We start from the raw sequence: 11852 nt of genomic DNA on the forward strand, positions 1-11852 counted from the left end.
ATGCTGACACTACATAGCATTTAAACGTTTATAAAAATGTACCAAAGTGCTCATCCCTAGTATTGTGTTTATTCCACAGGTGCCTCATTAAGTGGCTGGAGGTGCGGAAGGTGTGTCCTCTGTGCAACATGCCTGTTCTTCAGCTGGCACAGCAACACAGTGCCCAGGCTGGACCCCCACAGCATCAGAGTGCCCAGGAAGCTGGACCTCCACAGCAGCCTCTGCCAGGGGTGGAGAACATGGTGTAGCACCCACTGCTGACACTGCCTTACTTAACAACAACAACAAACATATAGAAATATAGAAAGAAGAACTGGTTTATCTATGCAGACTTCCAAAATGTGTGAATCTGCTGCTTTCTCCTGCCTCTCGTGGATTTCCTTCGCTTTTCTGCTCTTGACGACAATGTTGGGGGGCAGCATGGACATTCTGACTGTTTCACAACCAAAGCACATTTCTTGGGAAACCAGCACAACAAATACTTTTTTTTTTTTTTTTTTTTTTTTTTTAAGAAGAAAAATTGTGACTTCTTTTTTTTTTTTTTTTTTTTTTTCATAAAGGAGCACTTTATAAAGACTAAACTGTAAATGTTTGTGATGGTAGTAGCAAGGTCAGGTTTTTTGTATTATTATTATTATTATTATTATTATTATTATTATTATTATTATTATTATTATTATTATTATTACTTTTTTTATTTTTACTAAGTTGACTGTGTACAGAGCAACATTGGGACATTTAGAGAAAAAAAAAGAAGCAAAAAGGGAAAATGTTTCTCAAGGATAATAAAAAATAACTAAACAAGCAAGCCAGCAGTGGGAAACATTAAACTCTTGAAGCCTCTTTTGACAACTGCAAAAATAGCTCTGCATGTTGGATCCTCAGTTAGAATTACAGTATATTTCAACGATCAGAAAAAATCAAAACCAAAAAAAATAGATGGTGTGCTGCTGTACAGCCTATTGAGAATACAGCTGCCTTCTGGCAATATTGCAAACTGATACAGCAATCTAACAGGATTTGATTTGACTAATATATGTGTTCCCTGAAAAAATAAGTGAAGAAAAGGTGTAGTAATACTAATTCTTCGGCAGTTAAAGATGTGATGTGATCCCGGGATGCTGTGTGGTGTTAATAGAGGGAGGAGAGGCTTCAAGATAGACTGACCTAAACAAAGCGTTCCTTTTTTTTCAGTTTTACAAGCATGGTGTCTCGACCATCTATTACAATGAGACTCTTCTATGACATCCACCAAATGGATTGTGTACAGCGGCTGGAAATGTATGCTAAGGTTTAGAATCACACTGATTTGTAAGGGTGAGTTAGCACCTCATATACTTCTGCAAAGTCACAAGGGCTCAATTTCACAATTTCGGAGGTTCCCCTTTCTTCAGTTACCGTGTTTTTATGGGTACGGTCCTGTTGTTTTACTCTCATGAAAAGAGATTGTGTTACATCTGCCACTGCCGAATGCCCAGTGTCAGGTTCAAAATGAGTACTGTTTTCCCCCTACCCTCAGCTGTTAAGAGGTGCTGTAATAAGTAATGAGTTATCGGACAGTACCCAGCATTTGACGCATCAGGTGCGTAGTATTTCCCGCTGTTCTCATGAGATGGGGCACTACAATGTTTAAAAAAAAAAAAAAAAAAAAAAAAAGCCTGCAGTATCACGTATCTTGCACTGGCATTCACTGTCCTTCCACATTGATCACTGTGTTGATAGGCACAGGAGTTGCTGCATTCAGAGACCTGGCTTTTATATGCCCCTTTACCTACTCTCCTAGACCGACAAAGGGCTGCATGTACACTACTCTTAGAAACGCACAATATCATATCACATCAACAGTGTTGCTGTCTTAGACTTGTAAAAGTTAATAACCATCAAGCTGGGACATTGGATAGGAGGGATTTAAGCTGCCTATCTACACACACATTCCTGGCAACTTGTGTCTAGCACACTGTAGCCTACTGCTTGGCATTTCACAGCAGTGGACCCCCATAATCCATCTCAGAAAGCTCATAGCTCAGCTCATGAGACTGTAAGGCCATGTACTCTACCACCCAAAAAAAAAAAAAAGTGTTTTAAGAGAGTATATGAAACTGCTCCTTCACTGTTGTTTATATGTTGGTTACTGTATTATTATTATTATTATTATTATTATTCTTATTATTATTATTATTACTATTATTATTATACTTTTATTTAATTTTTTTCTTCCCAACTGCAACATAGTTCTGTTTACCAGAACTACAGTACATAGTTTTACTGTACAGTGCCGATAGACATCTTTCTAAATGGCAAATATTGCAACTGTCAGCAAATTGCACTGAATGGGCTTTTATACAGTGAATGGAGGCATTCTAGCATTTTCCTTTGACTATTTAGTGTTTTTTTTTAATTTACACTCAGCATACTGAGCTCACTCGCTCTTAGGAAATTGCTGTGCAGGCTGTTTACAGCAGCTAAGGGGATCATGGCAGGCTCTTAGTGCATAAATGCAAGTATGGTATACCTCAAAAAACATTCAACCTTTCTTGTAGGAGAAACTGTTGTGATCCAGCCTACCTCTTTGTGGCTTATCAGAGGGAGAAAATACTACATCTTGCCTGGCCTTTAGACTGGGTCAGACCCAGAATAACACTTACAGTTCTGCCATGAGCCAAAGCTGTCCAAATAATAAACAATTGGTCAATCCAAAATATATATACTATTCGTAGTGTTCTGGTCTCTTGCTAATATATAGACATTCTGCTTTCTAACCAGGGAACTGTGTAAAATGGCACACCGCAAACAACACCGACTTCAACATAATTTTAATAGCGTAGCATTCTGCATTTGTACTCTTTTTTTTATTATTATGCTTTTGAAGAAATGACAGTACCATTAGTCAGGTGTCTGAATCAGCCCTTAATAATATGAAAGCCTGGTCTGTGTGTTAAAGGTAGATGAATATCTTTTAATCTTTTTAACCCCCATCAAAAGGGGAATCTGAGGTATGTGCCTTTTTGTGGCATGCTGAATACACCTACTGCACACCCCCCGCATCTGCTCTGGAAATGTGAATTAAGTTTACAACATTTGGCTTCCAAACACTGTACAAGGGGTCATAGTGCACCCTTCTTTGTGCTGTGTTCTCTTCTTTTTGAAATTGGGGAGTGATTTAACCATCCCGTTCAGCTGTGATCTTAAAAAAGCCAACTTGGCTATATTGCATCAGGTTAATGAAGGTTCCACGTGAACATTAAGCATGGGATTTGAGCTGCATTACCTTCTTTGGATGCTTAAGAGAGCAGTCAGAATCTATTGACATTCTTCATAATTCAACTATTCTTGTTAAAACTGTTCAAATATCTGATCTCTTGGATGACATGACTGGGCATTGATAGGTTTGTTCTGCACAAGCGATATATCATAATTAAAATACAATTAAAATAAAAAGGATACTCGCTTAAAATTAAATTAGGGTGCTCCTTAATATTCACCACTTTTATATTGACAGCACTTCAGTTTATTACAGTTAGCCTTTCCTAACTATTTTCACAGCATCTCTGATGTAAATACGACATGTACTAACCCAAGTGTATGCATTTGTTGCATCTAATCCTTCGTAAGTTTCTTGAGGCAAGCACTGTTAAAATTCAAGAGCCGTTTCTCTGACTTTAATGCAAACACGGGGGTTAAAGACCTGCTTAGGAGTCTAGCATGTTTACCCCTGTGTTGAAAACAGTACAGTGTTGTGTTTTTTTTTTTTAATTATCTGTTTATTGAACACATATAGCGCAAACAATTCCCAAAGTTTAGAAAGACAGGTGCTTAATATCTCCCTGCAGAACAATGATTACTAAATGAATCCCGGCTTGTAAGAGTCTTCTTTTGAGGTGTTTACTTGTGGGAAACTTCAATTAGGGGGAGGGAGAGCAGGTTGATCACTTTTTATGGAGTAAATAACTTGACTATTTGATAGTCAAAAGACATTAGATATTTATATGACAGACAGTCTATATTAAAAGATAATAATGAATCTGTGAAGTATAAAAATACTGGACCCCATTTAGAATGACTTGATTGAATGCAAAGTTAAAATGTAAAGCAACTTTGTGGGTCACCTGAGTCGGGATGAGTTGACTGCCAGTTTTCAGGTTCCCCATGAGTTGTGAGTATCAGCATCTAGAAAGATTTTAGCATGAGGACTTTGAACGGTTGAGGTACGATACTGTTTTTTTTTTTTATATATATATAAAAGTGTCATCTGGACAAGATGTCTGCCAAAAAAGCAGCTGTAACATCAACAAGTAAACACTGACACCCTTGTCGCTGCTTTACAAACCGGGACAGCAAAACTCCAATACCTGTCACTGCAGTCAGTCTTATTTTTTTCTCAGTACTTGAGAGGCACAAGGAAATGACAACTCCTTATTCAGTATTATTATGTACAGACAGTTGAGAGTGTAGTCATTTTCTCTGAAGTTAACATTTTTAATTCTTGTTAGATACTCACACACGTAATACAGACAGATTGTTAGATAATTGTGATTTTACTATGTTCTCTCTCTCTCTCTCTCTCTCTCTCTCTCTCTCTCTCTCTCTCTCTCTCTCTCTCTCTCTCTCTCTCTCTCTCTCTCTCTCTCTCTCTCTCTCTCATATACTGTATATAGTGTTTATGAACCCAGAGACTCACTTTCATAGACATTTTTGTAAACTAAGAATTCTGCAGCAGAATATTTTTGGAAACATTTGCTGTATTTGTAAGCTCTATTTTTGTATATTTAATTGCTATTTTGAAACTGAGATGCATTTTTGTTTTGCTTTGTTTATGTTTATTCACTAAAATTAAAAAAATGTTGCATGTGATTGACTTGAACTGTAAATAAATAAAAAAATACAAAGTTTTGGAAATTGTGATGTGATCTCATTGCTTATTTTTTTTATATAAGAAGTAGCAGTTAGTTTATAGGATCAGAAATGGTTCCACCAACATAACTTTTTCCATGCAAGTGTAACAGGACGGGGGCTGGGCAAGAACTGGCAACTCTGCACACCACAAGCGAGCATTTTAATCACTGCAAAAGAGTCTCATCTGCAATCGTGGTTATAGAGCTTTTAACATGTAATCTCACGGGACAGAATCCGCAACAGAAGTGAATTAAACATGGTTGGAGGAGAGATGACTGTGGCAGCATGGAGTTCCCGTTTCTGCTGTATTTCAAAAGATCAGTCATGTCCCTATGTGTTGACATTCACCTCACTAGTGAATAGGGGATTCGAGATCTTCACACCTGCTCAACCAGATGTTTTAGCCCAGTTCAACCTACATCCTAACTTTAGGATTTCCAATTAGGATACATGAAAAGGCAAAGAAAGACTACATTGACCTTGTAATGATGCGACACAGAAACTGCATACAGAAAGTGAAATCAATGTCTATTTGGTATGTTGCTTGTGGCTTACATGCTGCAATGCACTCTCATTAGAAGTCCTCTTACTGTTTTACATCATCACTATGCTTCCTTCTACTAAACTCAACTAGCATGCATTATATGTAATACACAATAGACTGCACTACACTACAGACCTGAATTATATTTCCATGGGAGACTGTACTTACCTAACCAAACAGCAATGTACCATGAACATTTATTACTCATGTGGTCTTCTAGACACTACTGGTACAGTATAGTACTGTGTATGGGTTCTTACTGTCACTAATGATGATCATTGTGGTACCATTCTAGCAATGGCTCCTAGAATGTTAGCTTTTCTTCTCCTGCCATTCCTAGAATGTTAGCTTTTCTTCTGCCATTGCTTTGTACAGAGGATTTTAAGAAGTCAAATGTTTGACATACAAACAGGTAGACAGAAGCAGTCATGTAGCCCCAGATTAATCTCTAAACAAAGGCTCATCACAACTGAATAAGCACTACATTTACAATTGTACATACAGACGTGCTCAAATTTGTTGGTACCCCTCCACAAAAAACGAAGAATGCACAATTTTCTCTGAAATAACTTGAAACTGACAAAAGTAATTGGCATCCACCATTGTTTATTCCATATTTAATAGAAATCAGACTTTGCTTTTGATTTTTTATTCAACATAATATTGTAAATAAGAAAACAAATGAAAATGGCATGGACAAAAATGATGGGACCGCTAACCTAATATTTTGTTGCACAACCTTTAGAGGCAATCACTGCAATCAAACGTTTTCTGTAGCTCTCAATGAGACTTCTGCACCTGTTAACAGGTAGTTTGGCCCACTCTTCCTGAGCAAACTGCTCCAGCTGTCTCAGGTTTGATGGGTGCCTTCTCCAGACTGCAAGTTTCAGCTCTTTCCATAGATGTTCGATAGGATTCAGATCAGGACTCATAGAAGGCCACTTCAGAATAGTCCAATGTTTTGTTCTTATCCATTCTTGGGTGCTTTTAGCTGTGTGTTTTGGGTCATTATCCTGTTGGAGGACTGTGACAGTCTGGCTCGCAGTGGTGATGTGGATGACGTCACGGACCAGGAAGTAACTCAAACCAAACAGTGGATGGGCGGTTGAAGCTGAGTGTTAGTGCACTCAGCGTATTTAATAAACAAAATATTAAACAAATTAACACAACACAAAACAAAAGGGCACAAGGGCCAAACGAATGAACAAACAAACAAGTAAGTGATGTGCTGGGAAATCCAGCACGTCTTAGCAATTGTTTGGTTAATGTTGCTTTTTCTCTCTCCGCTCTCCCGTACTCTCCTCTACACTCTCAACCCCGAGTGCAGAGTGCTGCTGGTTTATATACTCTGGCCGAGGGATTTAACTAGTTGGTAATTATCTTATTATCCCCCGGCCAGAGTCTGCACGCGTTTGGTAAGGATGCATGACTGTCAGCTAGTTAAATAATCAGTAGCTGATCAGCCATGCATCCTCACGGGGTTTTTAAATATAATAACAAAAGACGCGGCGCTTTTACCCGCGCCGCAAACAAAAATACAAATAATAATAAATAGGGGCGGGACACTCCGCCACACATGCCCCCCCTTGTGCGCAGCACACATGGCCTTTTCGGCCACCTCCCCCCTTAGTCCCCAAAGTCCCGGTCAGCAGTCCCGGCGCAGGAACAGGGGCAGCAACGGGCCAAAGGTGGCGGCCACGGTGGGATGTCCTCCTCCCACCCAAACAGCCGTAGTGTTCCAATGGCCCGCGCACCGGCCAGCTCCTCTGGCCAAAAAATTTTTGGGGGTGGTCTCCAGACCTGCCCCCCCTTCTTCATGGCCGACAGCTCCCCTCCGTGGGGCTCTGGCCACCCTTTCTCCTGCAGCGAAATTGCTGCGGGGGAAGCTGGTCTCCTGACCTCCCCCCCCTTCTTCATGGCTGACAGCTGCCCTTCACGGGGCTCCAGCCACAGTATTTCCTGCCGCGAAAGTGCGGCTGGGGGAGCTGGTCTCCTGACCTCCCCCCCCTTTTCCATGGCTGGCAGCTCCCCTTCGTGGGGCTCTGACCACATGATCTCCGGCCGCGAAAGTGCGGCTGGGGAAGCTGGTCTCCTGACCTCCCCCCCTTTCTTCATGGCCGGCAGCTCCCCTCCGTGGGGCTCCGACCACAGTGTAGTGACCCCAGGCGAAGCAGGATCCCTGGCGACCCCAGGCAAAGCAGGATCCCTGGCGACCCCAGGCGAAGCAGGATCCCTGGCGACCCCAGGCGAAGCAGGATCCCTGGCGACCCCAGGCGATGTGGAACAGGCAGCCCCAGGCGATGCGAGGCAGGCATCCCTGGGTGGTGCGAGGCAGGGCAGGAGCAGTCCTTCCCATGACGGTGGATGTGGAACCAGCAGGTATTCACCCTCTGCTGGTGGAGGTGGGAGGGGAAAGCAGTCCTCCCACAGCGGCTGAGACGGAACCAGCAGGTATTCACCCTCTGCTGGTGGAGCTGGGAGTGGCAAGCAGTCCTCCCACGGCGGCTGAGGCGGAACCAGCAGGTATTCATCCTCTGCTGGTGGAGGTGGGAGGGGCAAGCAGTCCTCCCACGACGGTTGAGGCAGAACCAGCAGGCATTCATCCTCTGCTGGTGGAGGTGGGAGGGGCAAGCAGTCCTCCCACGACGGTGGAGGCGGAACCAGCAGGCATTCACCCTCTGCTGGTGGAGGTGGGAGGGGCAAGCAGTCCTCCCACGACGGTGGATGTGGAACCAGCAGGCATTCACCCTCTGCTGGTGGAGGTGGCGGAGGCAGAGGCAGCTCTTGCTGCTCTGCTCCTGGTGATGGTGGAGACAGAAGCAGCTCCTGCTGCCCTGCTCCTGGTGGTGGTGGAGACAGAGGCAGCTCCTGCTGCTCTGCTCCTGGTGGTGGTGGAGGCAGAGGCGATGGGGCGGATGCTGGCCACTCAGAGGGAGGCTGTGGCGGTTCTGGCTCCCTCTGCTGTGGCGGCTGGGCTGGTGTGTGCCGTGCTCCCTTCAGCAGCATAAATAGAGGCTGCTGGGGAACATCAGCATCCTGCCCTTCTCCCCCCCAGAAAAATTCAGGGGGTTGAGCCTGTAACTCCTCCCCTTCTGGCTCTTGGGACTGCAGCTTGGGTCCTAAGGCTGTGGAAGCGCAGACTTCCACCTCTTGGGCTATGGACGCACCGACTCCCCCCTCTTTGGGCTGTGGACGCACCGACTCCTCCCTCTTGGGCTGTGGACGCACCGACTCCTCCCTCTTGGGCTGTGGACGCACCGACTCCCCCCTCTTGGGCGTAGGACGTTCGGGCTCCTCCCACTCGGCCGTAGGACGTTCGGGCTCCTCCCACTCGGGCGTAGGACGTTCGGGCTCCTCCCACTCGGGCGTAGGACGTTCGGGCTCCTCCCACTCGGGCGTAGGACGTTCGGGCTCCTCCCACTCGGGCGTAGGACGTTCGGGCTCCTCCCACTCGGGCGTAGGACGTTCGGGCTCCTCCCCAGGCTGTGGAGGCGAAACCAGCAGGCATTCTCCCTCTGCAGGTGGAGACGGTAGCGATGGCTCCTCTCCCTCTGATGCTGGAGACGGTAGCGATGGCTCCTCTCCCTCTGATGCTGGAGATGGCAGCGATGGCTCCTCTCCCTCTGATGCTGGAGACGGTAGCGATGGCTCCTCTCCCTCTGATGCTGGAGACGGTAGCGATGGCTCCTCTCCCTCTGATGCTGGAGACGGCAGCGATGGCTCCTCTCCCTCTGGCGCTGGAGACGGCAGCGATGGCTCCTCTCCCTCTGGCGCTGGAGACGGCAGCGATGGCTCCTCTCCCTCTGGCGCTGGAGACGGCAGCGATGGCTCCTCTCCCTCTGGCGCTGGAGACGGCAGCGATGGCTCCTCTCCCTCTGCTGGTGGAGACGGTAGCGATGGCTCCTCTCCCTCTGATGCTGGAGACGGTAGCGATGGCTCCTCTCCCTCTGATGCTGGAGACGGTAGCGATGGCTCCTCTCCCTCTGATGCTGGAGACGGCAGCGATGGCTCCTCTCCCTCTGATGCTGGAGACGGCAGCGATGGCTCCTCTCCCTCTGGCGCTGGAGACGGCAGCGATGGCTCCTCTCCCTCTGGCGCTGGAGACGGCAGCGATGGCTCCTCTCCCTCTGGCGCTGGAGACGGCAGCGATGGCTCCTCTCCCTCTGGCGCTGGAGACGGCAGCGATGGCTCCTCTCCCTCTGGCGCTGGAGATGGCAGCAGCAGGGTCTCTCCCATATCCGCAGCCAGGTAGTTGAACACCATGGCTGCGATGTCTGGGAGGGAAGCTGGGTGGTGTTGCTGTTCCCAGGCCTCCCAGCGCTCCCCATCTCTTGCCCACAGGAGGTTGATCACTGCAGGGAGGGCTTCCTCATAATCCCTCCCCGGCTCCACCAGCCAGTCCCAGACTCCCTCAGAGGAGAGTGCATTCGTCCTCTTTGGAGGATGCAGGTCCTCCCTCACTGGACGCTCTGGCTCCTCTTTCTCCTGCCATGGAGGGGGTTGGTCTGGTGCCACGTGCCCAACCTCACCAACCGCGAAGCACCACTCCTCACCCTTCAGGCAGGTGAGGCAGATATCCAGTGTGGCAAGGTAAGGCTGATGTTGCTGCGCCTCCTGCTGCTGTTGTTGCTGCTGCTGCTGCTGCTTTCTCCTCCGGCTACTTTTCCCCATTTTTAATTTGAAAAAAAAACGAACAAACAAAAAAAACCGCACTTTTCAATCCTGGTCCGGCTGTTGGAGGCGTTGTTTATCCCACGCAGGACACCATATGTGACAGTCTGGCTCGCAGTGGTGATGTGGATGACGTCACGGACCAGGAAGTAACTCAAACCAAACAGTGGATGGGCGGTTGAAGCTGAGTGTTAGTGCACTCAGCGTATTTAATAAACAAAATATTAAACAAATTAACACAACACAAAACAAAAGGGCACAAGGGCCAAACGAATGAACAAACAAACAAGTAAGTGATGTGCTGGGAAATCCAGCACGTCTTAGCAATTGTTTGGTTAATGTTGCTTTTTCTCTCTCCGCTCTCCCGTACTCTCCTCTACACTCTCAACCCCGAGTGCAGAGTGCTGCTGGTTTATATACTCTGGCCGAGGGATTTAACTAGTTGGTAATTATCTTATTATCCCCCGGCCAGAGTCTGCACGCGTTTGGTAAGGATGCATGACTGTCAGCTAGTTAAATAATCAGTAGCTGATCAGCCATGCATCCTCACGGGGTTTTTAAATATAATAACAAAAGACGCGGCGCTTTTACCCGCGCCGCAAACAAAAATACAAATAATAATAAATAGGGGCGGGACACTCCGCCACAAGGACCCATGACCTGCGACTGAGACAGAGCTTTCTGACACTGGGCAGTACATTTTGCTCCAGAATGCCTTGATAGTCTTGAGATTTCATTGTGCCCTGCACAGATTCAAGACACCCTGTGCCAGGCGCAGCAAAGCAGCCCCAAAACACAACCGAGCCTCCTCCATGTTTCACTATAGGTATTGTGTTCTTTTCTTTGAAAGCTTCATTTTTTCATCTGTGAACATAGATCTGATGTGACTTGCCAAAAAGCTCCAGTTTTGACTCATCTGTCCAAAGGACATTCTCCCAGAAGGATTGTGGCTTGTCAATATGCATTTTAGCAAATTCCAGTCTGGCTTTTTTATGTTTTTCTTTCAAAAGTGGAGTCCTTCTTCCATGGAGCCCACTTTCGCTCAAAAAGCGACGGATGGTGCGATCACAAACTGACGTACCTTCACCTTGGAGTTCAGCTTGTATCTCTTTGGCAGTTATCCTTGGTTCTTTTTCTACCATTCGCACTATCCTTCTGTTCAATCTGGGGTCGATTTTCCTCTTGCGGCCATGCCCAGGGAGGTTGGCTACAGTTCCATGGACCTTAAACTTCTTAATAATATTTGCAACTGTTGTCACAGGAACATAAAGCTGCTTGGAGATGGTCTTGTAGCCTTTACCTTTACCATGCTTGTCTATTATTTTCTTTCTGATCTCCTCAGACAACTCTCTCCTTTGCTTTCTCTGGTCCATGTTCAGTGTAGTGCACACAATGATACCAAACAGCACAGTGACTACTTTTGAATGACTGATTACAAGATTGGAGACAAGTGTGATACTAATTAAAGAAACTAATTAGTTTGAAATATCACTATAATCCAATTATTTATTATCTTTTCTAAGGGGTACCAACAAATGTGTCCAGGCCATTTTAGAATATCTTTGTAGAATAAGCAATAATTCATCTCTTTTCACAGCTTCTTTGCTTTATTCTATGACATACCAAAGGCATGCAAGTATACATGATAAAATAGCTTTTAATTTCATCACTTTTCAGGAGGAATGAAGCATTATTTCAATGAGCTGTAAGGGTACCAACAAATTTGAGCACGTCTGTATGTCTG

At 45.5% G+C, this 11852-nt stretch overlaps 1 protein-coding gene across 2 annotated transcripts in view; it reads left to right on the forward strand.

The window, feature by feature from the left end:
* LOC117420589 (RING finger protein 24-like) overlaps positions 1 to 521 on the forward strand; it is a 50116-nt gene extending 49595 nt beyond the window's left edge. For both annotated transcript variants that reach the window (XM_034034073.2, XM_034034071.3), the window contains one exon: positions 80 to 521. In XM_034034073.2, coding sequence (XP_033889964.1) covers positions 80 to 248 — 169 coding nt within the window. In that variant the 3' untranslated portion in view covers positions 249 to 521. The remainder of the gene's footprint in view (positions 1 to 79) is intronic.
* Positions 522 to 11852: the final 11331 nt, after the last annotated feature.

The sequence above is a fragment of the Acipenser ruthenus genome, chromosome 1 (genome assembly GCF_902713425.1).
Source record: "Acipenser ruthenus chromosome 1, fAciRut3.2 maternal haplotype, whole genome shotgun sequence".
NCBI lineage: Eukaryota > Metazoa > Chordata > Actinopteri > Acipenseriformes > Acipenseridae > Acipenser > Acipenser ruthenus.